The sequence below is a fragment of the Fundulus heteroclitus genome, chromosome 12, assembly GCF_011125445.2.
Source record: "Fundulus heteroclitus isolate FHET01 chromosome 12, MU-UCD_Fhet_4.1, whole genome shotgun sequence".
Taxonomy (NCBI): domain Eukaryota; kingdom Metazoa; phylum Chordata; class Actinopteri; order Cyprinodontiformes; family Fundulidae; genus Fundulus; species Fundulus heteroclitus.
In genome coordinates, this window is record NC_046372.1 from 11024545 (window position 1) to 11037909 (window position 13365).

At 39.0% G+C, this 13365-nt stretch overlaps 1 protein-coding gene across 1 annotated transcript; it reads right to left on the reverse strand.

The window, feature by feature from the left end:
* Positions 1-6345: 6345 nt before the first annotated feature.
* Positions 6346-12803, reverse strand: ptger4a (prostaglandin E receptor 4 (subtype EP4) a). The gene is made up of 2 exons (XM_036143916.1): positions 11701-12803; positions 6346-9353 (listed from the first exon to the last, which is right to left on the reverse strand). The coding sequence occupies exons 1-2, from the start codon at positions 12472-12474 to the stop codon at positions 8781-8783; spliced, it is 1347 nt and encodes a 448-aa protein (XP_035999809.1). The 5' UTR covers positions 12475-12803; the 3' UTR covers positions 6346-8780.
* Positions 12804-13365: the final 562 nt, after the last annotated feature.

Genomic DNA, 13365 nt, shown 5'->3' on the forward strand with positions numbered 1-13365 from the left:
AGATGTTTCTTAGCTGATAAAAACAGCCTCCATCTTTTGCAGAGTCTTCTATCTTGTACATCTCAGCAGCCTAATTTGAGTGGATTCTCTGTGGCGAGCATCATCAGGACATTCAGAGAACAGGTAACTGACATATAGAATACTTTCCTGTATGTATACTGTAATGTTCATTACAATGCTATTTTTACTGCCTGTATACATTTGTTAGATGATTTCTCTCCTATTCTTCAACCATTGACTGCGTTCTTCCATGCAACAGACGTCGTATGAAGCAAGTGTCCAGAGAACCCTTTGAGTGCAACTCTGCAAGAGTAAAAGATCTTAGATATCAGTGTAACTTACACGCATACATTCAGTATAAATTATTTACTCATAGGCTGACTGTTTGTGTAAGCTGGTCGTTGCAATTGCTGTATCACAATACCGTAAACCCTTTTGTGTCGTGTGTCAATCTATTGCAAAAGTATCTGTGTCAATTAAAGAACTGTACTCAGCTTTTTTACTTTTTACAGAGAATCTTTGAACTGGATTCCATGGAAAGGGCCCATGAATACATTTTCACTGATGAAGCAGGGCACAGTCTGGTGAAAAGGAGACAGAGAAGCAGGAACATAATTGGTTAAGCGTGCCATTGTGAAGTCCCTGGCCGTTGTGGCGGCAATGTTACCCTTTGTGCAGCCATACGTAACCCTGAGGGTTCTCCACCGGTATGCAAACTTGGGGCCATATAACACCAAACATCTCCTGACCTTGCTGAATCCAATAGAGGAGTTTTTCTCTACATGGCAGTGGAAGGTCTATGACGGACAGTCCTATAGCAGGGAAAATTTACTGAAGGCATGGAACAGGTCTGTGATGTCAAGGCTGGGTTCGGCACACCAGAAGGTTCTTTCCCTGTTTTTTTGGCGAGGGAAAATATAGCCTGCGACATGGATGAAGTCCTCTGACCAGACCCGGTGCAGAGACAAGTTGCTGGTGAATGAATCTCAGCCAATAAAGTGATTTCCTCTCTTCCTTTTTTTTCTACTGTTACATTTTCATTTTCTTTAAAAGATATTTGATATCAACTTTAACAATTTACAATTTCTGTTAATTCCACACACTGGTTGCTGTGTCTTGAAAGGTTTTCTGTAGTGTCTAATGAATGTTCTGAGGATGAATCTCTTTTGTATGGACTGAACTCATTGTTTGGGTTGACCACATGCTTCTGAGGTGAAAGTTTGGTGTAGATGGAGAAGTCTGCGGTTTTATAAATGTAGTTGTTGGATTTGTGTTTAAGGTTTTGAGAATATGGGAGGAGGTTTCAAGAAATGCGTTTTTAGCAATTGTGGAAAAACTATAATAGGCAGAATAAAACGTTTCTAGATGTCTGCATAAGATTCATAAGTTAATCAATCATCTGTTATGTTCTCCAGTTAATGTTCACATTTAAAAAAAATTCTGAATATTTTGCTGTTAATGGGTATATTAAGAGAATTAATCCAGTTTACCTTCTTACTGACGATAATGAAACCTTTTTATTTCTTGATACTTTTAATAATAAATGTGCTCTAGATAACAGTCTATGAAAGAAGCTGAGCACATTGTGCAGTTATTGTCAAACACTTCAAAGGAAATAGACCTTATTTTTTTGCTTGTAAATAAATGTAAATCCTACTCAATAAAAACCGTCTGACGATAAAAAAATTTCCTGTGTAAAAGAGCACCGTTCTTTCTATTTCTGGTTTTGCTGGATAAAATGGTTGCCCTTAACATCTGTTATTTCAGGGATTAAATAAAGTTAAAGCTTTCATCGGTTTGATCCATGCAGTTGGCCGACTGGCAAACTGTTCCCCTTTTAGTGTTAATATTTATCATCAGACGTGGCTTTGCACGTTAGCTTCATGTTTTCTTGGAGGTCTCATGGATATCAGGCTGTTCTTCACAATAATATGGGGGCCAGAGCTCTGAACACACTTCCTGAGATCCTGTTTTCACTCCAGATTACATTTCAGTCCTATTTCCTCCCATCATCAGACAGATACGTCACGGGCTCTGAGACATTTATCACCTCCTGCATGGTGTCTGTTTCTGTTCTGGCATATTTCCAGACCGGGATTGTTTTGTGTCCTTTCCAACGGCGTGTGACAGCAGACGCGTTGAAGCAGCAGCAGGTGCCTTCTCCTGTTTATCAATTAGCTGACAGTGAACAGGTTGTTTTCAAAGGTCCTTGCTGATGTAAAGCAGCTTCCCAGCTTTGAAACAACATATTTGTCAAAGTATCAACACCTCAGGCCCAAGAACAGGATGTACCCCTGGGTCCTTTTAACATTTTGTGACATTACAACCATAAGGGGATAGTTCTTCGTTGGTGTTTTTGTCTGGTGGATCAACACAAACTGTTCATAGCTGCAAATAATGAGTAACACCTGGTTTTTAACTTGTTTTTAAAGAAATATGAGAAATATGAAAATCATGAGTTATCAGCCCCGTCAACTCAGACACACCTAAATAAAACTCTGTATGCCGTCAGATGTCGCCTAATTTTTAAATGGAGTCTAAAACTAACAGTGTGTCGTGTGCATCAATCCGCACATCGGACAGTTATGGAAGAAGAAAGCCATTGTTTGAAGAAAGCCATAAGGATTCTCGATCAGATCAAGAACCTGTACAACCGTTAGCATGTTTGTAAATGCTTATCGAGTTTGTTGGGAGCAGCAGAGACGATAAAGTCTAACGGCAGCTGAACACTTCCGCAGGTCCTTCCTCCCAGCTGCTTCTAGATTTTATGATCTCTGCTGCTTCCGACAAACTCAATAAGTCTTTACAAACATGCTAATGGTTGCATGGGTTCTTGATCTGATCTAGAATAATTTGCACTGTCTCTCAGATGCTAATGTCCATTTGCACATATTATGCTTTCTCTAGACGTGTTTACTTGTACAGTCATGCATATTGCAGTTTTTATCACATTGTTCTGCAAAAAAACGGCTGTTGTATATTCTCTGTCCTAACTTAAACATAACATTATTAACACCATGTATGCATTTTTACCCGAATATGTCGTATTATCAATTAATAATTACACAGTATTTTCCCCTCACTGATAAGTTCATTCTCCTCTGCTTTACAAATTAACTTTAAATTAGCTTTTCTATTCATTTTACCTAATCCAGTGTGTAACTCTGGTGAATCTTGTCTACGTGTTTTTGCCTCTGTCCCTGTTGTGGGACATAAAAGATATTTCTACTCTCTTCTATTCCATTTGAACATTTTAGCATGCAAGCAAAATATTACTGGACACACCACTCCCGTAGTAACATATGGTAATGGCAGCATCATTCTGTGGGAATGCTTTTTCTTCAACAGAGAAGAAATAAGGGTTGATGGAAAAATGGATGGAGCTAATTACAGGAACGCCCTGGAAGAAATCTTTTTAGAGCCTGCAAAAGACTTGTGACTGGATCTGAGGTTCACCTTCCAGAGGGACAATGACCCTAAACATAGAGCCAGTGGTACAACGGAGGGGTTTAAATCAATATTGGCTTAGTCAAAGCCACATTTTTTACAATTTTATTTATAAGAAATAGAAAAACAATCTGTCATGATGCACTACTTTGTTTTGGTCACCTAAAACTCCAGTTATTCCCACTATAATCAGTGGGAATATTCACAAAGGCATTACATTTCAAGCTTTATGATTGTACATTTATAAATGTTGTTTGGGTTTTCTGGAGAAGCCGAAGCGTAAACATGCTCTATGTGCCGAGGGAGTCACAGCACAGTGTCCTGATATTGTAAAAAAAGATCCCCTTTTCAATGTTTAATTAAAATTTTCCCAGAGTTTGAAGGATAGGCTGACCTTAACTTTGCTTTAGCCACTGAATTGCTTGTTTAAGTTGATCTGCAGTGAATTGGGGGCTTAGGAAGTGTTTATTGTTTTCTGCCAGTTCTTCTTCCCCAGAACCCGATTTCTTTCCATAAGCGATTAGAGGCTCCTTGTTTGCTTTGTTTCTCTGAGTGTCCAACATTAGCTATCTTAGACATATTATGAAGATAAAGATGTTTTAAGCCTGAGACTAATCTAATATCAATGTGCTACACTTGTTTTGATTTCCTGTGAATATGAACAGTGATTTGTTTGAGCCATAAGAGGATTTTACCACGTCTACAAAGAACAAAAACCGGATGCTCATAATGCATTATCATAGGTTCCTCTTTATAGTGACAACTTACAGCAGGCCACATTTTTGTAAAACTACAGTATTGACAATAATTTACAGCGGCATCATTGAATGTACAAATACCTATTAATTACTGCACAGATGTTTGAGTTATCAACACTCAAAAAAAACAAACAGACAAAAGACAACAACAAAAACATAATCACCTTACATTTCCACAAACAAAACAACACAAGTAAAGTGAATAAATAGACAGTTTGAAATAAATAAAACAAATGTGGAGTAACAGGCCACTTGTGTGTCAGATTCCAATCAAATCATAGCAGTTTTATAGAAAAGCAAGATCTGAAAAAATAAGAATAGTGGGAAAGCAGTTTTATCAATAGGCAACAATTTGACATAATTTAACAATAGGCAGTAAAAAAAAAGTTCATTCTGAGTCACAAAGCTGGTAATACTTAAGCATAAAAGATCATTTTAACAGCAGTTCCAAAAGTAACATGGCAGCAGCTGTGAAATTACGTAAGAGTAAATTTAAGCGATAGTTTGTTTGTTTTGGAAGTAGGGCTCTGTTGGGTAGTTATCAGTAGTCAGTATCTTACTGAAACAGACAGCAGTTCCAAAAAAACCTGTTTGCAGAGTGAAATCCTGTCCGTACAGATGGAATAACAGACTTACGGGAAAAAAAACAGTTCTAAAGGAAAACCCAATCTACTGCAATAGTCACACAGTTGCTTTTTTTTTTTTTTTTTTTACAACTTTGATCCTGACCTTTGACAACCCTCAAACTCTCTGTAGTAGGTAAGATATTGACTACCGATAACAGCTGAGCTCCCTATTACATAAGCCTCAAAAGTATCTCTTTTGTAACTCTGCCTTTTGAAAAAAAAAACAAAAAAAACTGTCAGGAAGCTTATTTATGAAAAAAAGGATGATGTAATGGAAAAAGTGAGTTTGAATTACAAATTGCACGATATTGATTAAAGTGGTTGTTCTGTAAAATGATTAGTACACTAAAATCTAAATATGGATTTTACATATTTTTCCAATCATAATGTGCACATTGAATTGTACCAAACCTTAGTATTTTTTTCAAAATTTAATAATATGACACAGAATAAATATGTAATTAGCTAAATATTACAATGCTTGTACAACTATTTCTTTTGGCTATCTTGTACATCTCAAATGCACACACCAGTGGCCGACTATTACAAGACTTTTTTTTTACATATTTGTATGAATTTTTATAACTGTAAACCACAAACCATTTTGAGATTTAATCTTTAAAAAAACACAATACTGCTCCAAACAGCTTGAATAAAATTCCAACTGTACGCAAATACCTGTCTGGATTGATCCCTCTAAAATTAGGACGTATTGGCCAAAACCTTCTCCTAGAGAAGAATTGTTTTACTGCTCTTACTTCCTTTTTTACTACTCTTTTTATCTGACAACTTAAGGCATCACTGTGTACGTTTTGACCCATTTCTTAGCTTAGTTTAAGGTTTATTAAATTATTTTTCAGGTCAATATACAGCACTTGGCGAGGGTCGATGCTCCGTGCAGGCTACCCTTCTCAAAAACCCACCTATGTAACTTGAGAGGGTCGGATCCATAGGTCATGTGACTTAGAGGTCATGTGACCTGCTTTACGGCAGTCTGAGCTCCCCTTAAACACGAGCCCTAACCTTATGCACTTCTACTTTTCGCATCCTTGAGTCAAAGTTTATCATGGCAGAGGGAAGCAAAAAGAGGAAAACTATATCTGAGGAGGCCAAAAAGAGAAAGCGAGACAGGGATCGGTCCTGAGGAAAGAATTCGCTTATGTTGTTTAATGAAAAAGCAATTAGGATGCAATACCCATTCTCTATTTTGCATTGTTTTTATTAGACTGCCAACTTATCTTTTGGCTTGTTGTATACAGTATATGTCCAAGTCTATATTTTTCAGTTTTACAGGAGCTAAATGCTAAGCTACCGAGCTAAAAGTTGTTGTAAGGCAACAAAACAGATATGACACATACCTGATTAGACATATTTTTGGTTCAATTTAATCTAGAGGGGTGAATGTGGCCTTGTCTTTACCAGTAATTCGATAACTTCTCAATCTGCTGATCCAAAGTGGTCTGCTATCAGATTCCAAAATAAAATTTGGAATGATTTAAAAAAATTTTTTTTTTTTTTACTATAATTTTGCGACAGTCCAGTGTTGCCAGTGGCCTCCAGGGATTCTAAATCTGGAAGTTCTAGGTCTAGCGCTCCTAGTGGCTAAAAGTTACATAACGCTGTTTTTATAGTCCATATTAAAGGAACTATACCTGAATTTATTTTTGTCTGACGTGAGAAAAATGCTTTTTATTCAATGTATTATGAGTTAAAAGAAACAATTTGATCAGAACAAGTGACTGATTGCTTGCGCGATTGAACAAGTCTGGGCTTTTTTTTAGTAGGAACAAGTAGCAAACTGGGGAACCCAGGACGATTTTCTCTGCCAGTAGCACAACAAGGTGCAGAGCCGTTGCTCCTGCAAGCGTGTACATGACAGAATATGTAAACAGAACAGCATGGCGTGCGAGTGGTGACGACTCACATCAGAAATAACATTTACCTGAGACATAACCATTTCTGCCAAAGAAAACAAAGAAAAACCCCTCATGAAGCCTTGTTTCCTCCTGAGGATTGAGCCTGAGGCGTATGTTTAGTGTTGTGCATGTCGAAGGTTTCTCATTGGGGGAAAAAACAGTAAGGGGCGGGGCTTACAGATCAAACTAAAATGTTCTCCTCACTCAAAGTTCCAGTTTGTGCAGGATCAGGACAGTTAATGTAATGAACAGATCTCCATTGACTTCACCATAACTCTGCAGCCTGGGAAATATTTAGTCAATTATAGCCCTGGAATCATTGTACCCTCACCGTAAGAACAGATTGTTTTGTATTGGCATCGCATAAATAAAATTTTATTTTGTTTTAAAGGATGGCAAGTTTAAATGGCAGAGAAACAAAAAGTATGCGCTGTGTGCAGTATAGCACTGTGTATTTTTCACCGAGCCTACACAAGAAATCTGCTTAAAGTATCTGTAGTTTGTTTTATGTATTCAGTCTCCCCATGGCAGCACTGGGATTTCACACACTGCTGTCTTTATATATATTGCAGTGACCCACTATCTTGTGACCCACTTCTTCTGGATTGCTGGCAACATTTACTTTGGAGAACACAGTTCCTGCATTTAGTGCACGCAGTAGCTGATATATATACGTTTCCATCAGTGATTGCTGCAAGACGTCTCTCACAGCATCGGCTTCTGCAGTCAAGGTTTGTCATCACTGAGGTAGCTGAGTGCTCGAAATCATAGACATACGACAGCAGAAATCACACAAGCATCTGGATCGTATGTTAATACTGTCGCCATATTGCGAGTGGCATTTTGGTGGAGACATGAAAAAAATCTGCTAAACCAGTTTAATTTCTTTTAATAATAGTATTGCTGAGATTATCAGGGTTTTTTTTTCTAATCACATAAACATTTGTCAAAAAAGATCAAAGAGTTTTAGATTCACCCCTCAATTAATATATTTTGACAAACCTAAATGGGTAATGTTTATTAAAATTTTAACTAAATTACCCAAATTACTCAGAATTTGGAATATTTTTAGAGCTTCATAAAGATCATGTTAAATGCATTTTAAGCACACTACATATTTTCATGTGCAGCATTAGTGCTAAAATGAACGTATAACAACATTTATAAAAATGTGTTTAATGTAAATGTTAGAGCCTCTTTTCCTGGACAAAGTCTGTTTCCAAGCAGACTTGTGCTGTTTTCTAATGAGAGGGCCACTTACAATATAGCAGACACCATCTTTACGGTGCAGCAAAGCTAACGCAGCATCTGTTCTTCGACGTCTATGTTAACGATAACAGATCTTTCTTACTAACCTTGCCTGCAAGATGAATTCTCACGGGATTTATGCGTTCGCAAACACAGGAGAATCCACCTTGTACCGCCCCGGCTTCAACCGTTTGTGTCCGAACCGAAAACGGTTTGGGCCAATCATGTTCCAGTATTGGGGTTTAAGGCGGGACATACCGGTGCGACGCAAGCCGAACCCACAGCAGAACCAACACAAACATGGCAGCGCAGGAGGACGCCGCTATCACATCTGTTTTGTAAGAATCCACGATTTCATCCTGGACAGAAGAACAGCAAGAAGCGCCTTGACTAGTTTACCTTCTGGTGATTTCACATGACGGTGCTGCTTACGTTTTAATTTGATACCGTCATTGGCTAAAACCAAGCTTTGGTAGGCGGGCACTAGGTGTTGCTTCGCCCAATTAGCTCGTAGAGTTCTGCTCCTTTCCCTAAACGGATTCAATGGGAGCACTCCCAGATTGATAATGCGCAGAACGGAGAGTGCTACAAATTATCAATCTGGCTGGCCAGGTTACTTTCTCACCACACGCGCGTAAATCACAAAACACCAGTTTATCATTAGTTTATGTGCCCACTCCTTTTTTAAGGAATTTACATCTCCTCTGATGGAGATGTAACTCTGACCACCTGCCTCAGTAAAAAAAAAAGAAAAGAGAACTCTCTTCTCCTGATTTAGAAAGAAGTCAGATGCATTTCTCCTCCACTGTCTCTGTGTTCAGCGTCACCCGGAGAGCTGGATCTTTTGAGGACGGCACCGTCGATGAATCTGTGTCGGCGTTATTTCCTTCTTCACTCTGAGCCTCCGTGCTGCCCTTCTCTGAGGAGTAGGAGGCTTGTGAGTTTCGCACCGAGGACGGTTGAGAACCGCACAGTTCGTCTTCCTTTGGACAATTTCCAGCGTCTGGCTCAGTTTCCTCCGGCATGTAGAGGAAAGTCTGAGAATTACTCCTGACATCTTGCAGGTCATGGGACACCAAGGAGGGAGAGTCCCGGGTGGATATGACCGAGGAGAGCTGATGAGTGTCTGTACAGGGAAAATTTCCACGTCTCTGTTGCCTTCTTCTGGCTCCGATTTTGCAAAACAAGCACTTGATTTTCTCAATGAGTTTAAGGAGAACAGCTTTACGCAGAAGGATGTAGATCCAGGGGTCCAGAATAGGGTTGAAGGAGGCGAATCGAATTGCCCGGAGGTCTGGGTTCTTGTCCAGGCGCAGCTCCACTGGAGTCTTATAAAGCTGGTTCAGAAACACCTGAGCCTGCAACAGAGAGACATTAGTTGGTAGATACATTGAAGTTTCAGATGTCCCTTTATCTGTACTACTGTATTGACGCACCCTCTAGGCTTTTTAAAAACAATATTTTGTCACATTAAAATCACATGAATGCTTTTTATTGTGATCTTATGTGACAGAGCAACAAAAAAAAGAACATAATTGTGAAGTTGTAAGGGAGAATGACTTGATTTCTCCAGTTTCTTTTTTAATTATCTGTAAAGTCTGTCGTGCATTTGTATTTAGCCCCCTTTTATGGACAATTTCTGTGCAATAGAATATTTTAAATCAAAGCATTTTCACCTGTTGGAATGGCCCAGTCAAAGTCCACACCTTAATCCATTTCAGAATTTGGAGAAAGACTTGAAAATTGCTCTCCATCCAATCGGAGTTAGGATTATTTTGGAAACAAGAATGTGCAACAACTTCAGTGTCTAAAAAGCTTCTGAAAAAAAATGAGAACCATGTATAATTTTTCATTCCCCTTCAGAAATACACACTACCTTGTGTGGGTGAATCACAGGCAATCCTCTTTAAAATACATGGAAGTTTACGGTTGTAACAAGACAAATTTGAAAAGGTTAAAAGGTTACGAATACTTTGCATGGCACTACACTTTCAAAGCTACTGTTAAAATTATTATTTTTATAATGACTACATTAGTTATTTAAACAATCTACTTTCATTTTTTCCAAAGTATGTAGTAATATATTTTATGTAAAAGGTACCCTTACCCTAACCCTAATTGAACATTAAGTCCTTGATTTATTATTTATTACATGAATTGTTGCTGGATCTAGTAATGATGTGCCATACTTTTAACATTAACCTGCATAATGGTGAGCTCTAGAACATATGTCACAAAAATGTGCCTGATAAACAGTTTATCAGTATTTTACATAGGTTCCTTTTCTCTAACACTGAATACCCTATACAGTAAGACTATTGTTTATGTTGTGCAACAGGAACTCATGACATTTGCTGTTTTAATTCATGCATAAACTCATTGAGAGCAATGAATTACCAGCCTTTTTCAGTTTACACGTATCAAGAATTGTTACCAATTTTAATATATTGGTCAAAAATTAAACCTGCACCAACACATAAATGGACCAAAATTGTATAAATGATTACTTTAAGAGTTAAAAAGAGGAGCACAAGGACAGAAATTCATTAATTTAGTCAGAATTGAATAGCTTTACTAGATTAAAGTGGGTTCTTACTGGATCTCAGTGCTAAATTTGACAGTGTATTTGGGCTTATTAATTGATAGACTGGCAAAGTGGATGGTATTGTCTGGTACATACTGTGTTGAATTGCTTTAGATTGTAGTTGGCAGACTAAAACTTCGTAATTACAAAGCTGAGCAACAAAAAACAAACAAACAAACAAAAAAACTTCCTCAGAGCTGCATTATTATGATTATTACAGTATTTCTCATCATATGCTGATGGCCCACAATTTTTGTGTAACGACAAGAAAACAATTCATTGCAATCAAGAAGCAACTTTGTTCATGATATAAATGAATAGATGAGTCAAACTTCGTTCAACTCAATGCACTAAATGCAGATAACAAAGAAGTTAAGATTTTTGAACCCCAATGTTCAAAGTGGTAGATCAAGACTTACCCAGTCTCAATGAGGTTAGAAATGGTAAAAAACACACACACAAAAAACAAAAACAAAAAAAACATAGGTCTCATTGTGAACTCTGACATTAATTCGAACATCCACATACATTTCTTTTAATAACTTATCCTGCAACCATGTCAAAATCATTCAAGGGATTCCTGTTTTAACAGAAGACAGAAAAACTAGTGCATGGTTCAGATTAGACTATTTTGATGGGTTTACTTAGTATTCAGGATCAATACTAAATAAGCGGAGGCAGCATTTAGTTTATAACTTCCCCAGTACCTGAGATGTGCGGAAACTGTGGGACTCTCTTTAATCGGGACTGAGACCATTACCTCTTTCTGCATCCATGGAATACATCATTTCATCAGACTTCAGAATCCTTAGTTTTTTTTTTTTTTTTTTACGTGCTGTTATACCTTTAATGCTTTTCTTGTCTTCAATTAATTATATTACCACCATCAATGGATTTTTCTTTAAAGCATCCACATATTGTTAAAATATGAAAAAATAGGAAAGGTATATAAATAGTAAAGTGACTTTAACAATGTTAGTGGTTTCTTAAAAACTCTAACAAAAAACAATAACCCATAAATGTAGTCGGATTTGTGCAACTTTTCCTAATAAAATCATTTCAAATGGGAGTGCGTATCGTGCGTAATGGTTACACGCAGGAGGACAAGTCCGAATACTTACCACGAGCGGTATGGAGCAGATGAGCACCACCACCGAAGTGCCTATGAGCAGAATGACCATCTGTATCTCTGCACCGGCCAGACGCCCGAAGCTGCGCGCTCTCCTCCGCGGGTCCACGTTGCGCCCCGCGTCGGTTCCAAGCGACATCCTGCGCACGAAGCGCCGGTGCATCCGGATCAGAGCCACGCACACCAGCACGTTGCAAATGACAGTGGCGAGTATGAGAAGGGAGCTGGACCCCGCGTACATGTAAGAGTAGGCGGCATCGCTGGTCTTGTTGCTCCGCCACTCTAGAAAGCACCAGGTTTTCGGGTACTGCTTCTTCACCTGCCCGAAGCCGACGATCGGCAGGGCGCAGAAGAGCGCGTTGGAGATGTAGATGGCCACCAGGGTCAGTCCGGCCAGCCTCTGGTCCACATGGTCGTTGTAGAAGTACGCGTGGTTTATGGCGATGTATCTCTCCACGGACATGGCGCAGATGATGCTGAGCCCCGCCAGGGAAAAGAAGAGCATGGTGAAGCCAAAGTACTGGCACAGGGGGTCGTCTCCGGGCCACGACCCCTTCACGTAGGTGGCGATGGTGACCGGGCTGGCCAGCAGCGTGCCCAGGAGGTCCGTCACGGCCAGGCCACACACGAGCGTGTAAAACGTGGTTTCCTTCTGCTCTCTGCGAGTCTTACACAGAACCACGATGGCGATGACGTTCCCGACCACCCCGAATATGAACATTACAGACGGGATGGTCGGAACCATGGTCCTCGGCGGGTTGTTCATGATGGTCCTGGCGCGACGCGCTGCAGCGGGAGCGAAGCACTCCTCTCAAGGCCAGTATTTCCAGTCCGAAACACGAAACTTATTTGCAGTTGAATACAGCGCGAACAGCATTGTCAGAAGAAGAAAAGACGCTGTTTGCGTCTTATCTGAAAACTTTCCACGCCGTGCAGAGCATCCTGTCCCTGCCGCTGCTGCCACCAACGCTCCACTGGGCTTTCCTCAACAAATCCTCAGCAAACTGGGCGAAGCAGGAGGTTCTCACTCAGCAGGACACGGAGGTAAATGGAGCCAAGAGACACCAGTGGGTTCAATGAAATAAAGCTCTGCCTTCCCGCGTCGGTCCCTCCCCTTCATTTCAATTTACCTCATCTGAGCTGTGAGGTCAGCACCAGGGATAAATTCTGATGAGGTTAAGCAAAAGACACAAAGTATATAAAAATACTATTATATATATATATATATATATATATATATATATATATATATATATATATATATATATATATATATATATATATATATATATATATATATATATATGTATATATATATATATATATATAACAAGCATCACTGTAATCATCTTAAAATAGTTGCAGAAGGCCACATTAGTATTTGCCCTACCTTACAGGTTCACTGGTAACCCCGGTAAGGATGTGTAAACACCCTAAAAGCAAAGTCAATATTTTCTTTTTTTATTGCAGCGTCAACATCTTAGACGGAAAAAATACAGAAAAATCCACCTTTTTGATTTGAATACATTTATGCAGCGAAGAAAAAAATTGCCACGCATAACATTTTGTTATCCAGCAAAACCACCGGGGGCCAAATTTAGTGCTTTTTTTCCCTGAGGAATGAATATGAAGTGACTCTAATCCACTCTTCAAATTG